The sequence below is a fragment of the Sorex fumeus genome, unplaced genomic scaffold, assembly GCF_029834395.1.
Source record: "Sorex fumeus unplaced genomic scaffold, SorFum_2.1 ptg000063l, whole genome shotgun sequence".
NCBI lineage: Eukaryota > Metazoa > Chordata > Mammalia > Eulipotyphla > Soricidae > Sorex > Sorex fumeus.
This window is the reverse complement of record NW_026606120.1, coordinates 82772271-82789437: the sequence shown is the minus strand read 5'-3', so window position 1 is coordinate 82789437 and position 17167 is coordinate 82772271. Positions and strand designations below refer to the sequence as shown.

General features: G+C 43.0%; 1 protein-coding gene and 2 pseudogenes across 1 annotated transcript in view; 1 reads left to right on the top strand and 2 right to left on the bottom strand.

Annotated features, from left to right (window-relative positions):
* Nucleotides 1-17167, bottom strand: part of CEP112 (centrosomal protein 112) — a 468287-nt gene that overhangs the window by 408770 nt on the left and 42350 nt on the right. Inside the window, exon 7 of the mRNA XM_056127155.1 lies at nucleotides 622-669. Within this exon, the coding sequence (XP_055983130.1) occupies nucleotides 622-669 (48 nt within the window). The remainder of the gene's footprint in view (nucleotides 1-621; nucleotides 670-17167) is intronic.
* Nucleotides 9891-10004, bottom strand: LOC130036288 (uncharacterized; annotated as a pseudogene).
* LOC130035441 (ubiquitin-conjugating enzyme E2 N-like) lies at nucleotides 14214-15122 on the top strand (annotated as a pseudogene).

Below are 17167 nucleotides of genomic sequence, written 5' to 3'. Positions count from 1 at the left end.
CTCAAGTGGGCCCAGTAACGTCTCCATTGGAGGTTTTGTTGTTACTGTGTTTGGCATATCGAATACATCACGGGTGGCTTGCCAGGCTCTGCAGTGTGGGCGAGACACTCTCGGTAGCTTGCCGGGCTCTCCGAGAGGGGCGGAGGAATCGAACTCGGGTTGGCCATGTTGGCTGCGTGCAAGGCAAATGCCCTACCGCTGTGCTATCGCTCTAGCCCAAACATCTGCTCATTATTTTCTGGAAATGACTTAATGACTGTTTTATTTAAAAACGTCTGCCCAGGGGCCAGAAAGAGAGCTCAGTGAGCTTAGCATACACTTTGACAGTGGAAGACGCGAGTTCAATCCCTGGGCACCACATGGTTCCCCAAGTATTGGCGAGAGCACGAGCCAGCAGTAGTCGGAGAACACTGCCAAGTGTGGCTCCTCCCAAGGCCACCAGATGTATGTGTGTCACACACACACACACACACACACACACACATATATACACACACATACACACACACATATGTCAAACTGGGGTGCAAAGGAGAATAGAAAAATAATTCACAAATCACAATAAATTAAAATACAAAATCAAATTCTCTGTCCCCAGGCAAAGCCCGAAGATATTCTCACCAGAGACACTGGGAGAGGCTTCTGTCGCAGGTACCGAGGATTTTCTATCTGAAAATTTAAAAATAAGATACAATAAGAACTAATTCATTTAAAAGACCTTCTTATTATTTGATAAAATGCAGCACTAAGATGCTACAATGAAACATTTTCTATAGGTTTTTCTATCTGACTAGTTCTTGTTTCTTAGAATGGGTGTTGTATTAACACTGATAGCTGCACTGTGGGGCAGACAAGCCCAACACACTCTGCCACACGTGTACACACATTGACACCGTGGTGAGACTCTGGTCACATCACGGCCTATCCGCCCAGCTCCCCTCACAGCCCACACTCCTGGCCTATGGGACAATAAGTCCCGCCACAGGCCAGGCCACCCCCTCCACCTGCACACAGTACTCTGCCCACCCCCAGCCCATAGGAGCTCACACCTAGTCACCTTTCAAATCTAAATCTTATCACTAGGCTCCCAGCTAAATTTGATGAATGGATCCTAAATTGAAGACCAAAACAGGTAGTAGAATACCAAAGCCTTTTGAGATGTCCCCTACATAAACCTTTTCATGATCATCTACCTTCTGCCATCCCTTACAACCCAAGGACGCCACCCTACCAATTTACCTTTAAAGTTCTAGACTCTCTCCCATGCCTGTGTCTTTATGACCTATGAAATCATTCTCCCAATTTTGTTTATTCAAGCCTCCTAGTTCAGGAACTATCTCCCCTGGAAATTTAATGAAGTTCTTACTATTCTGATAGCTGGACCCTGGAAGATGGTTCTCTTTTATGATTTAATAACTGCCTTTTGAAATAAAAACAAAAGTGGATTCTAAAAACTACTACAGTCTTATACTACATCAATCCAACACAGGGCCTGGCAGGCAGTGAGTACTATATAAATATTCGCTATTAATAAGAGAGAGAAGAAAGAGTAAGAGGGGTGATGAATCTGATACCCTACACCCCATCCCCCCTGTCTCTCCTAGCCTTTATGTGAGTCCCCACACCTGTCTTCAGGTATGACGCTTGCAAGGATGACGGTGTATTCCCCGAACCAAGCATGATACTTCACATAACATTTCTCCGTATTTGTCAGGATGACTATATTACATGAACTAGATAAACCAGAAACACTGCTATACTAACCATTAGAAAATAAAATACTGGAAGTCAGCCTCATTCCATTCTAACCTTTTGATAGCATAAACTCACAACCTGCCTCACAGATCATCCCACACTGCACAAGGATGAGAGTGTGCCGCTACTACGACACCAACGAGGAAGAGCACTTTTCCAGGGGGTACCCCCGCCACTAGCGCAGGAACTGGAATATATTTTTCAGCTCCCGTTACTCTAAAATACCCACCATGCTTTCCAAAGGTTTTCTAAGTGTAGTGAGTAATCATGGAAGACGAATTAGTGTCATGAGTAATTACAGAAGATGAATCATCCATACCCAACTTGACAATGGGGTAAGGATGGATAAAGAAGCAAAGACGTAGAGGCAGTTACATTGAAAACCCCAAAGCAAAACTCCTAAAATTAAAAAAAAAATAGCTGGAACAAAATAAATGAAGTAAAAGATACTGGACAGCTAAACCAAATATCTAAAGGCAGAAGTCTCAGCAATGAGAGAAATTCCCCAACTGCCCTCGGTCCCCTCCCAGCTCTCAAAGATAACTTCTCAACCACGACTTCTCCATCAGCAGCAGGAGAGGCACCCGGGAGAGAAGGAAGCAGGGGTGAGATGAGGAGTTGTGAGACAAACGGGGCTTATGGAGCACAAAGTCTAGGCCCCACACTGCCGGAGGACAGGACTCACATGTCCAAGATAAGACAACATGAGGCTCAGGGAACGCACCAGCTAAACTATGAGCATTGATGGTTCAGCCTTGGAGAGCCCTCACTGTTCCCTTAAAACCACAGAAAAAGGGGGGGGGGGAAGAAAATGAAATTCCACCATGATAAAGGGGATTAGGGGGAAAAAATGGGTACACCAGATGACTAATATGAGTAGGTCAAAAACTCAAGTTCAAAGTGATCTTCCAGGAACTGAAATACCAACAAGGACAAACTTAACACCCTTCAGGGCAAAATATCAGAACTCCAGGTTCTTTCCATCCTGTTCACCATGACCCCCGCTCTCTAATCACCGGACATGCAAATAAACACAGAAATGGGAATTCATAAAGAAAAGAATATTTAAGGAACATCCCCAAAATGATCCTGGGGTTAGAAGCCGTGCAGAGTTCAATGAAGATAATACAAACAGAAGAAGAATAAAAGGGAAATTTGGGAGTAGAAATAAATGGAGGAGTAAAAACAAACAGAAAGGACATGCAATTGTAGAGAAAACACACACACACACATACACACAAATAAAAATGAGAAATATACACTAAAAAGGCAAAAGAGCTAAGAGATTCTGAGGGGAGGGGAGTTCCCAGACCCCACTGCCACCCACCACATTCCCACGCAAACATCCCCATAGCCCCTTGGGCTTTTCCCTCATGGCTCTCATCACAATGATGGTGAAATAATTCTTTGTGCCTTATGTTCTAAGGACCTTCTCAGCCTCACACGGGCACAGAAGGAGTCTCTCTCATTCTCCAGTCATGTTCCCACTAGCGTCCACAATGCCTGCTTAAGACCAGGTCCACAACAAACCTTTGTGGAAGAAAGAATGAATGGCTGGTGAAACTATGCGCCCTCGTTTGGGAGTTCCTGCAAAGAAACTGGCTGGTCTGCTGATTCTTCGCATTGTGCAGTGTCCTTAATAGCCACGAGGTCCTAAAATCAGTTCCCATTTCTTCAGACTTTCCATTGTCTGAACTTTAAGTATTTCATATTTTCCCAAAATTCCTGTGAGCTATGTTTACAATGGACTGTCTTCAAAATGCAAAGAGGGATTTTAAAAATTAATGCAAGAGCAGTGACCCTTTTATGAAAAACTAGGAGGAAATTTCAGCTATATTTTATTGATGAAAAAATAGAGAATCAGTAATAAACATTAGACCTGGTCAATTTATTTAGAAATATAAAAATAATAATAATAATAAAGTAATGCCATAATACTGAGAGGCTATTCTTCAGCCACAAGATTAGGGTATGTCAAAAATATAACAGTGTTTAAGTTATGGAGCATTGCTGAAGGGTATATGACCAAGCATAATTACTCAGAGCAAACATTTATATAAAAATAACAATAAAATTCACTTACAGATTACATCAGAGAGACCCACTTCTTAGATAATACAATACACATAGCTTTTCCAACAGACAACAAAGTAAACTCAATAGATATTTACTGCCTGAAGTTCTATATTATGTAAATTGTTATGTTCTATATTATTTTATAAATTATGAGAATACATGTTTAGTAAAAATATATATGCATACATAAGAAAAGTACCCCTTCTCCAATTTTGGAATATACAAAGCAGTGCAGTCATAAATAAGTTCCTCAAAGACACATCAATCAGCAAATACAGAAAACATTTTTTAATAAGCAAAATTAAACCTGAGGAGGAAAGCAAAGGAAGAGAGACATGAGGAATCCTCAAAGATGTCATAGCTCTAATTAATCTTAAAATTAAGTAAAAGCCAAGAAAACTATCTGTAACTTATTTTGACCCAGTTCAAAACTTGTGAGCAGGGTACAAAATCTTGGCTTAGCTAATTACAAGGTAGACTTTCAACTATCCAGAAGTAACTCTTATTCTATCCTGTTCATCTTTAAAATCATTAAATATGGAAGGAATCATGAGGTTATCATAAATTTCCTTTTTTGACAACAAAAAGTCTAACACTTAAAAGCAAAAATGAAAAAGAACGCTATAAACAAGCAGAAATCTTGCGTTATTGTTTTTCATTGACAATACATTGAATTTGCCTCTTAACCACTTTTAATATGCAATGGGAATTATTCACAGTAAAGCATGTTCTGAGTCTATTTGGGGGAATAAGCAATCTATTTTCTGATTTTATAACAGCGGCCAGATGTGCTTTGAAGTGAAATGTTCCCACTTTGTAATCCACAAGTAACATGGACTTGAAGCAATCTGTAAACAGTCTTAACATTTACTTTTTTTCATGTTCTTTTAGTAAACTTCTTGTTCTCTCATAATACCTCAAGAAGGAATACCACAATAAAGAATGTCCAAAAAAATAGAAGATAAAAAGAACTTATGTGAAACATTAAAGTCTAACAAAATATTATATAGAAAGCGAAGCCAAAAATAATTAAGTTCCAATGGCATGAATAAATTACATAACCAAACATTTCTTGTTTAAGAATAAAATAGAATCATAACAATAAAATATATAATAATTTAAACTAGACAAAAGCACAGATATCTGAGTATTCTGTAATGAAAACTGGCTTGCAACATCTTATTCTGTTTAGTTTTTTTTAAGCAGATTTTTTTGCTTTGGTTTCTAGGGGGCTGGAGGTTTCTCTCTGCAAATCATTCAGTATTTGGTCAAGCTGACCACATACCTCCCTTACAGACTAATACAGATCAATTAGAGAAGCTTTATAGCTAAAGAAAAAAAAAATATCTTAGCTGTGTTAGAGGAAAGAACATTATCGGGAAATATATTACTAGCAATACAATTAAAATAAATGTTTTTAAGTCAAACCATCAATCAGAGGAACTCTGAAAAACCTTCCCATTAGCATAAAAATAAATTCAGTCCTCAATGCCAAATAAATTATGCTCCAAAGCAATGCTATGACTATTTTAGAAATGGAGATTCATTCATAAGTAAAAGCCAAGAAAACTATCTGTAACTTATTTTGACCCAGTTCAAAACTTGTGAGCAGGGTACAAAATCTTGGCTTAGCTAATTACAAGGTAGACTTTCAACTATCCAGAAGTAACTCTTATTCTATCCTGTTCATCTTTAAAATCATTAAATATGGAAGGAATCATGAGGTTATCATAAATTTCCATTTTTGACAACAAAAAGTCTAACACTTAAAAGTGTTAGAATTCTGACCTCGCAATTCAACAGATATTTAATGAGCATAAATGAAATATAGATATAAAGACACAGTTCACAGGCACCGTGGAAAGCAAGTAAGCTGGAACAGTGACTGTGAACTGCTTAACAGGACGAGCGCCATTGCAGGGCAGCAGAGAAAAATAAATCTTCTGCAGTCCAGAGCACTGAACCGAGGAGTGCATGGTCTGCATGGGGGAGGCCCAGGTGTGACCCCCAGCACCGTATAGCCCCCCCCCAACAGCACAGGGAATCACCTCCATTCCTGGGCAGAAAGGAGTCCCTGAACACCAGGGGATGTGTCCCCCACCCAAACAAAATAAAGTTTGGGTTTTTTTTTCAATAATTGGGTTAGCTACCTACCTAACTATAAAACAAATCTGAACTCCCTATCTTACAACATATACCCAAATCACCTCAAGATAGTGCCTTAATAGAAAAGGTAGAACACCAGAGCTTCTAGAAGAAAACAGAGGTGAACAGAGAAAGGAGCTTTAAAGAACCAAACATTCTGAATAGTATAAAACTCAAACTTTTCCACCATATAATGGAACAAAGAGAAAATAGCAGCATTGAAATAGAAATTTTCTGTTCACTGAACATAGGTAATACAGGAAAGCAACTAAAAGGGGGGAATTTATGTGTACATATATATATATATACACATATATATATATATATATATATATATATATATGATTTGGGGCTGCACCAGGCAGTGCTCAAGACTCACCCCTCGCTCGGTGCTCAGAAATCGCTGTTGCTCAGAGAACCATATGGGATGTCAGGGATTAAATGTGAGTCGGCCACATGCCGGGCATGTACCCACTGTACTGTCACTCTAGTCCTCAAGGAAAAATGTATTTTTACTATATTCCAAAAGCAGATACAAAACTCTTATGGATCATGTAAGAGAATGGCAGACAACCCATCAAACAAATTGGCAAAGCCTGAGGTAGGTACTTTGCTGTAGACGATCCAAAGTGTCATTAAGCATTGGAAGAGACCTGGTCGTATTAGTTACCTACAGATGTCAGATGCCCACACAAAGAATTGCCACTAGTCTGTCTGAAGAACAATCAAATTTTTCTGGAAATACCAAGCATCGGAGAGAAAGCAGGAGAAAGGTGAGCAGCCCACACTGGTAAGGGTACAAATGGGCACAACTACTTTGGAAAACTGCAGACAATTTTCTTGTCAGTTATGTTTCTTATCAGGATATTTCTTATCAGTTAGCTTTTTAAGGCAAAACGCATCACCCCAAACCTGCAGAGCCCAAAACAGTCATTTCATTTGTCTCACAAGTCTATGAGTCAGGAGCTTGAGCAGCCCATGCCCTGTTTGCTTGGTTATTAATTTGTTTGTTCGCTTTGGGCCTCATCCAACGATGCTCAAAGGGTTACTCCTGGCACTGCACTCAAGAATCACCCCTGGCAGTGCTCAGGGGAACAAGTGGGGTGCCAGGGATTGAAACCAAGGTGGCTGCGTGCAAGGCAGGCACCCTACCTGCTGTACTATGGACCCCACGGGCAGCTCATCCCCTGGAACAGTTTGTCTCAACTGGATTTGGGCATCTACTACTCTAGGATGACTAGAGCGATTGTGGGCAACAACCAGAAGAGATTCCAAGGGATCACAAGACAGTCAAAGTGAACAGAAGCGCCAGGTGGCCCACATTTTTCCCAGGAGTAGAGAAGCCAGCAAGACTTAACCAACTGCAAGAAGACAAGGGAAGAGTGACGAACGGCCGTCAGCAGTCCCCGGAGACTTCTAATGTTCCTTCAACCAATCAATGCAAATGCAAGGGCTGCCTTTGGCTCCCTGTGTCCATTCTCCTGGCCTCTTCTGAATACTCACCACTGCTGACCATCCCTCTCATATTTCTAGATCACAATGAATGAAGTTCTCATGTTTCCCTATTTGTGCCGTCTCCTTCATTTTTCTTGGTAAGTTCTAGTGGTCTGGGAATAATTTTGATTGTTTAATTGGTCACTTGACTTTGCTTCATTAAATTTGTGTATCTTTAATAAACACCTACTATGTGAAGAATAGGAGAAGGAATAAATGATTTTTCCTTTTCCTTAAAATACATGGCAAGACAGTAATATTCCTCCTGGGAAACAGAACATACTCACTTTTTAAAATTTGTAATGAAAATTCACTCTATGTGTCGCTCTGGGAACTCTGAGAAGTGCATGCAAATAGTGTAACCCTACAACATACAATCAAATGGAGGATAGTTCCACCGAACCTAAAGAATCCCCATGTGCTACTCACACACTGTCATCAAATTCCCTCCATAAGAACTAGAAATAGGAATATGTTCTTGAACTGGGGAGTTTTGCCATTTGCAAAATAATATATAAATGCATGAAAAATGCATTTCCCTGACTCAGAAAGAAAGGGATAGACATAGAAAGATTGCATTCATCTGGGGAACATAAAGTAACAAAATAGGAAACTAACACCCAAGTATGGCAGAGATTAGTACCAGGAATTTTACTCAATGACCCGGAGGACAACCACACATGTTAGGGGAAGGGGGAGCTCAGAAAGAGAAGGGAACACCAAATAAAGGGTGTTGGGAGGATCCACCCATGATGGGAGAGCATGCTGAGGGTAGACTGTCGACCAAGTATAATTGCCACTCAATGCCTCTTTTTCTGACCATGGCACTCAAAAGGAGAGAGAGGGAAATGCCCTGCCACAGAGGCAGGGTGGGATGGGGGCTGGGGGGGGGGAGGGGATGCTGGGATCCGAGGTGGTGGGAAATGCGCACTGGTGGAGGGATGGGTGTTTGATCATTGTATAATCGAAACCCAAGCACAAAAATGTGTAAGTCTACAACTGTACCTCATGGTGCCTATTAAAAAATAAATAAACAAGTAATAAATTTTAAAAAATGCATTTCCTTTCTGCATAAACATTCGTTATCCTCCCATTCAGTTTACAAGATGACAATTCAGTCGTTTTGATTACTGAGAAGCATTTCCTTGTATGGCTATATCACAGTTTACGCGCCAACCGTAGTCTAACTACAGTTTTAGACCTTTACATATAAATCTGAACTTTTAAAGATTTGCGTCCAGGCTTTGCATGAATGGATTTTCCATTTTATTTGAGTCAGTTCTTTGGGAGTAAGATAAGTTAAGTGTCCTGCGGTGAATGATGCAAGTTAATGTTCACTCCTATCAGCCGAAGTCGGATGCTCGAGCTGAGGGCCACAAGCATCGGCACATGAGAGAGTGTCCGTGCCCTGTGTCACCCGAGTCATTCTGACAGGTGCCTCACTGTGGGATCTTTGTCCCCTTCCTTTTGTTGTCGGATTGCTTTCTTTATCTTGGGCTCTGGGGGTTCTCTGATGGAATCTGGATAGAATCTTTGTCAGCTCTGCACCTGGTCAGGGAAGCGGCTCGGCAGGACAGCACAAGCTTCGCATCTACTCTACGCATCTACCAGGCCCTGGGTTAAATCCCTGGCAGCCACACAAAACTAACAAACAACAACAAAAACCCCCGCATTTCAATCCGCTATGAATGCCACAACAGCACACATGGACGAGGTGACTGACAGGCTGCCTCCGCAGGAAAGCAAATCTAAAATGCTTCCCCCACGTCTCTGGTTTCAGAATCAAGGTGCCCCTGTACTTATCATTGAAACAAAAAGGGTTACCTCCTCCTCACCTTCTGGAATAGGGGGCAAAACTCCTAGTATTTCTCTCCTGTCTGGTGACTCTTCTCAGCAAAACTATCTGGGCCTGGTTTATTTTGATAGGAGGTTTAGAACTGAAAATTCAACATACTTAACAGACTCAGAACTGCTCAAGTTACCTACTTCTTGAGTAAATTTTGGTAGGTTGTCTCTCGAAAAATTTGTCCTTTCACCTACCTTGTCAAATTCGGACCCAACAAGATGTCTGCAGCACTACCTTATTCTATTTGAACATTTACAGGGGCTGGAGCGATAGCAGAGCGGGTAGGGCGTTTGCCTTGCAAGCGGGTGACCCGGGTTTGATTCCTCCACCCCTCTCGGAGAGCCCGGCAAACTACCGAGAGCATCCCACCTGCACAGTAGAGCCTGGCAAGCTCCCCGTGACGTATTCGATATGCCCAAAACAGTAACAACAATTCTCACAATGGAGATGTTACTGGTGCCCGCTTGAGTAAATCAATGAATGAGAAGACAGTGCTACAGTGCTATGATAATACTGTCCTTTCGCGTCTTCTATCAGCAGCCCTGCTCTCCCTGTGTTTCAGGTCAATGTAGCTAAAAATTGGTGCTCTGTTTTGTTTTGAACGAACGTGTATGCCATCCTGGCGCAGGGCCCATGCTAATCTTCCCCGTGTTGCTCCAATTTTAGTCTATGTTCTGCAGAATCGAACATTGTGTGTTTTATTTATACATCGAAGACCCAGTTTTGAGTTGTATTGGTCCTATTTTTTCCTGTGTTGGGTTTCATTATTCCTAGGTTAATCTTTATTATTTCCTTCGTCTGCTTTGTGTTTAACTTGCTGTGCTTCTGCCAGTTTCTGCAGACGGGGATCTGAGACTAAGAATTTGAGACTTTCTTTTTTCCTCTTGCTGCCTTCCGGATTTTCCCTTTGTTCCCAACCCTGCTGCTGCCGTGCATCTGTGAAGCACTTTATGTTTTACTAACGTGAAGTTTACTGAGTTTCTCAGAGGAGAAATTGGCAAATTTTCGGGCATTTCTTCAAATTTCTCCCCTGTCCCTCTGGTATTTTCCTCACACATGGCAAGGTACTTGTTGATGTCCCATGTTTCTCTGAAATATGCTTTTTCTTCATTGTGTTTCTCTCTGTCCTTCCCTTTACACAATATCTCATTTAATACTTCACTGTTATTTCTTCTCTTCATATAAATGTGTTGAATTCCTCTAATAAAACTTTTAAACTTTGCTATAAAAATTAAACTTTAGAACCAGGGAGAGAGCTTAATGGAATGAGTGCATGTATGCATATAAAAGGTAAAGGTAAAGGCTCTCCCGTTGTTCATCGATTTGCTCGAGCGGGCCCAGTAATGTCTCCATTGGAGACTTTGTTGTTACTGTGTTTGGCATATCGAATATATCACGGGTGGCTTGCCAGGCTCTGCCGTGTGGGCGAGATACTCTCAGTAGCTTGCCAGGCTCTCCGAGAGGGGCGGAGGAATCGAACTCAGGTCGGCCATGTTGGCTGCGTGCAAGGCAAACGCCCTACTGCTGTGCTATCACTCCAGCCCAATATAGGAAGCCCAGATTCGGACCCTGAGTACTGGTGGGTTCAGATCCCTGAGCACTTCACCCAGTGAGGCCTGAGCATGACTGGGTAGGGTTAAAGAACAGAAATATACAATAAAATAAAACTTGAATTATTGTCTTCTTCCATTCTGGAATTACCATCTGACCCTTTCCATAGTTTTGTGGTGGTTGTTGCACCACATCCAGCAGTGCTCAGGGCTTACACTTGGCTCTGAGCTCAGGGATCAATCCTGACGGGGCTCAGGTGATCATCCTGGTGCTGGGGATGGAACTAGGACCAGCAGCGTGCAAGGCAAGCACCCCACCTGCTGTACTATCTCTCCAGCCACTGAAGACTCCTTCAACTCACAAAATATTTAAAAGTATACCACCAATTTCTGGGCCAGAGAGATAGCACGGCGGGTAGGGCGTTTGCCTTGCATGCAGCCAACCTGGGTTCAACTCCTACACCCCTCTGAGAGCCTGGCAAGCTACCAAGAGTATTTCGCCTGCACAGCAAAGCCTGGCAAGCTACCCGTGACGTATTCGATATGCCAAACACAGTAACAAGTCTCACAATGGAGAGACTGGTCTGTGCTCGAGAAAATCGATGAATAACTGGAGGACAGCACTACCACCAATTTCCAAATACTTGCATGCTGAACAAAAAAAATATGTCTGTGACTCTAATTTACTGAAGAGGACTAAAGGAATTATGACAATAACCATGATGACTATGTTGGCAGATCTGGAAGGGTTGACAGACATTTATTGGCTGGGGTGATTATTTCAACTGCCAATCAACGATGGAGCTCAGACTCTCAGATCCACCTCTCCTTCTGCACACAATGGCCCGTGGAGGCTCCTCATTCAAAGACTGCTCCAGGATCTGGAGCGACAGCACAGCGGGGAGGGCATTTGCCTTGCATGAGGCCAACCCGGATTAGATTCCCAGCATCCCATATGGTCCCCTGAGCACCGCCAGGAGTAATTCCTGAGTGTATGAGCCAGGAGTAACCCCTGTGCATCACTGGGTGTGACCAAAAAAAAAAAAACTCTGCTCCACTACTTTCCTGTAGCAATGTCCTCTTGTTCATCGACACGGCCAACCAGAGTTCGAATCCTCCACCCCTCTCGAAGAGCCTGGCAAGCTACCAAGAGTATCTCGCCCACAAGGCAAAGATGGTAAACTACCCGTGATGTATTCAATATGCCAAACACAGTAACAAGTCTCATAATGGAGACGTTACTGGGTCTGCTCGAGTAAATCAATGAACAACGAGAGGACAGTGCTCCACTACTTGGGTCTGGTCCTCTATGAATTCTTCATGCTCATTTGGAACCACAGCAAGAGTTCAAGTCACATCATGGACACACACACACACACACACACACACACACACACACACACACACGTTGAAGTAGGGCTAAGACTTGTGCTTGTTCACACACGGTGTGAGGAGCCCCTTCTCCCATTCTGCTCTCCTCAATTTCCTCCACGCACTGGAGCTCTGCAGGATTTTCAGTCCAATCTGAGTGATGGGCTGCTGCGAGTGTCTCTTGTCCCCTTGTTCAGTTCCATGGTTCTGGTCCTCCCTGAGCCGAATGGCAAAAGAAATCCCAGGGAAAGTATTTAAATGCCTTCTCCCAAGGGCCTGGAAAGTTCATCACTATGACATTTCATTTATGTGGCATGTGTGAGGCCCTGGATTTGATCTTCACAATGCAGAAAAAAAAAAAGGAAACCCCACCCAACATTCTTTGCAAAATAGGGGCACCTGGACCGAGGTAAGCTGTCCAGGGAGAGAGGCCCAGAATCCTGCCCGGGCACTGGGACTTCACCAGGATAGATCTTCCACAGGCTGAGCCTGAGCGAAAAATGAATTTTTGGAATAAGTCACATCTCTAATTTTTTCACTTAGATTACTTTGCCCTATTCATCAAAACTGCCACATTTGATCATCAGTGGTAAAGTATCATAAAAAGAGAGCAGCCAGGAGCACCATACAGCATAAGAACTGCTGGAATCCCAACTGATATGGAAAAACATAGAAATCTAAAACAAAACTGGGTAACACATCTGAAATCACATGCTTATTGAGTGAGAATTATCATCCTGAGCCAGCTCAAACCCAACCGCTCCATAAAGAATGCAGCATCGCTCCCTCTCTGTCACCTGCAGTGAAATTACAAGAGAGAGGAGGAGGGAGGATGGAACCGAATAGAGAGGAAGGTAAGAGAGAACAGGAGGGGAAACGGAAATGGGATCAAAGAGACGGCAGGAAAACTAAACAACCGAGATCACAAAACATATAATATCATCAATTCGATTCCAACATAACAGCAGTTTAAAGGAGCAAGGGTGCTGGGAACAAAGACCAGGGTCTCAGACAGGCAAAGCCTGTGTTGTACATCCCTGCCCTTGATTTTGCTCTTACACCCCCATCGAGAAACAACCATGATTTTCATGCTATAATTCCAGAGCAGCTTTCAATGATTTCGGCAAACTAGTGTTTCCCCGCCCACATCTGTACCTACGAAAAGGCAAAAGGAAGCAAAAACACCTGCTTAGTCTGTCGAGATTGCGATTTATATTGCATGTTAGTGTGAGATACTCCCTTCGAGAAGAAAATTCCCAAACACAGTTTAGAAACTGGGATGAAAGCTCTCAGGACCTAACCCCACTGCCTCAAAATCTTATCACTAAACAAAGTTAATAAACCAACAATCCCCCAGTAACACAAAAGCTTCCGCGGGGACCACCGGAACAAGAGTACAGTGGGGAGGGTACTTGAAATCTATGTGGCCAACCCGGATTCAACCCATGGTACCCCATACGGTTCCCCCAACACTACCAGGAGCGCTCCTTAGTGCAGAGCCAAGAGGAACCCCTGAGCATCATCAGGTGTGCCACCCACCCAAACACACACACACGCACACACACACACACACTTCCAACAATCCCTACATATATTTTGAAAGATTAAAATCATTATAAAATAAATAACAGAATCATCAAGCTTGGAAAGCCAAGGAAGACAAAAGTATTTCAATGTGGTTTTAGTGGTGCACTTAAAATGTGCCCCTGGTGCTATGAGTTCACTGGACTGAGGAGAACATTCCAGAACCTCCTTCTGGCACCAGCACCCCAGCTGCTCTGGCTCACAGGTGCTCTATTGCCTTTTCGGGCGAATTCCTCTCCTCTGGGTTCTGGCCTCCAGAGTAACCTGACTCTGGGGTACTGTCCACCCCGGGTCTCCCCATGGGACTGAAGGAGATAGTCCAGGCACCTCCACATGTGTGAGGCAAGTGGAACTGGGGACCAGATCAGAGGCCGAACTCGGCTGCTATCAAAATGGCCGGGCTGCCCCACAGGATAATCAAGGCAACCTGGTGTTTGCTGGCAGAACCAGTTCCCAATATTAAAGCAGGACCAGATAAGAGCAACGCCCAGGATTTTCATGTGGTCACTGCTGGGTCCCGGGACTCCCCTGTGAGAGGGGGACTTTTTTTTTTTTCCCCTTTATTTTATTTTATTTTTCTTAAAGTTGTAGATTTACAATTTTTTGTGCTTTGGTTTCAATTATACAATGATCAGATACCCATCCCTCCACCAGTGCCCATTTTCCACCACCATGGATAATATCCCTCCCACCCCCATCCCCCCATCCCCCCGTCTCTGTGGCAGGGCAATCCCCTGTGTTCTCTCTCTCCTTTTGGGTGTTGTGGTCTGCAAAAGAGGCATTGAGTGGCAAACATGTTCAGTCCATAGTCTACTTTCGACATGCATCTCCCCTCCTGGGAGGATCCTCCAAACATCCTTTATTTGGTGCTCCCTTCTCTATCTGAATAGCCCTTTCCTCTAGGATACCCGGCTGGCCTCTAAGTTATGGAGTAATCCTCCTGGTGCTGATCTCAGCTATTCTTGGGTATTAATCTCATACTTTGTTACTTTATAGAGAGGGGGACTTTTAAACCTGAACTATAAGAATACCCAATGGTAGTCCCAAAGGTACATTTTATGACTAACATTTATCATCCTAATATAGGCAAGTTGGGAAGAATATGTTTTGATATTTTGAAAGATAAGTGGTCCCGGCTCTGCAGATCCAAACAGTTCTGCTATGGATCCAAGCTCTGTTAAATGTTCCCATTCGACGTGAGCCATTAGCAAATAATGCAGCAGAGCAGGGAAGACCAACCAAGTCCAAGGCAGAGAAACAGCTCAGCAGGGACTAGGCCGCATGCCATGAATAATATTTAAATCTACCTGATCATTAAAAGTGTATGTCACTTTTCCCATTCTGCCAAGACTTCTTCCTTTTCTGGTTGCATTTAATGGACACAGTCTTTGAAATATTACAGAAGAAAGGCCCAGACTTCTCCAATCCTTTGGTGATGAAATGCACATTAACAAATCTATGTCTATCCTGATTAACTGTTGTAAAAGCATGAGCAGAGTCTAGAAGCATCATCTGGATTGTTGTGAAATGTTTAAAAACAGTGGCCCTCACTGCATTTATTCATCTCCCCCATCCTGGTTTAAATATAAAGCACTGTAAATTAAGGTGGTTATCAGAGTCAGGTGCAGAGCTGTAGGTGCTTTTCTTTATTTTTTTGAGGGGGAAGGTAGTTTTATATTTGATGGCTCCCTTTCCCCTCCCTTTCGACTGGTTCATCACCTCTATGATTGTGCGAGGAATGCCAAGAGAGAGATAGCCACACAAAATTGCCTGTCTTCCAAAACTCTTGAGCTTATTCACCAACATGGCTTCGCGCATGCCTCAGGCAACCGCAAGCAAACATCCGAGCTCGCAAAGCAGTGCAGAGAAGCGATAAAGAAAGACCTCAAAGAGAGAAGAGCAGCAATGCTGGTAGATGCGGCAGAATCCGGGAAAAGCATTCGCAACGCCCGCCTGTCCTTCACCAACTACAAGATCAAGATGACTGCCCTCCAACGTCCTGATGGATCTATCACATCTTCCAGAAGGGCAACAGAGAAGAGTATCCATGACTTCTACTCAGATCTCTTTGATAGCCACATCCACCTGCCCACATACCAAATTCCACAGGTTGGATATGTCATTCCCAATGTTCTCCCTTCCGAAATCCAACACGTCATTTCATCAGTAAAGAAACAAACAGCACCTGGCCCAGACAAGGTCAGACCCGAACAGCTGAAGAACCTGCCGTCAGTACTCATCAATACACTGGCTCGGCTCTTCACACGCTACCTGTCTGAATGCAAGGCTCTGTCCCAATGGAAAACCAGCAGGATTGTACTACTGTTCAAGAAGGGGAACATCCACGACATTGGTAACTATTGCCCAATCTGCCTGTTGTCTGTCATCTATAAACTGTTCACTCGAGTCATCCTGAATAGGATTGGCAGAACATTAGATGAAGGACAACCATGTGAGCAAACCAGGTTCTGCAAAGGATTCAGCACTATCGACCATATCCACACAATAAATAACCAAGCTCACTGAGGTTTCTTGGGAATTCAAGATGCCACTTTGTCTAACGTTCATTGATTTAAAGAAGGCCTTTGCCCGCTATCGCGGCCACGCAACATCATTCGATTCTTGTGACCAGCTGTAGAAAACAAATTATTTCACAATGCCTTTTCAGCATGTCTGATTTGGGGGTGCAAACCCTAAATAATAATGGTGCATCTTTTGTCAAAACAATGAATCTAATCAAAATAGAGTGTTAACTAGAATTCATCTGCCTCACAGGCACTGGAAGGGTTGGGGGGTGGGATTATTGGGGTTCTTCGTGGTGAAAAAGAAGTATTGATAAAGGGAAATGTGTTTGATATTTGCATGACCAAGACTGAAAGCTTTGTAACTTTTCCCACAGTGATTCAATAAAGAAAGAAAGAAAGAAAGAAAGAAAGAAAGAAAGAAAGAAAGAAAGAAAGGCCTTTGATTCTGTTGAGACAAACGCGGTCATCGAAGTCCTAGCCAATCAGGGCATTTAAACTCAATACATCAGGATCCTCCATGAGCTGTATTACGGATTCACTACCAGGATCTCACCATTCTACAAAGAAGTGATCATCCATGTCAAGAGAGGGGTTCGGCAGGGTGATACCATTTCACCAAAACTCTTCAGTGCCATCCTCGAGAATGTCATGTGATGACTGGAATGGGAATGAAGGGGAGTGAAGATAGACGGTCAGCAACTATACCACCTCTGCTTTGCTGATGACATCGTTCTAATAATACCAAACATTAGCCAAGCAGCACAAATGCTGGCCGACTTCGACTGTGAGTGTGGAAAGGTCGGACTCCCGCTGAATCTCAC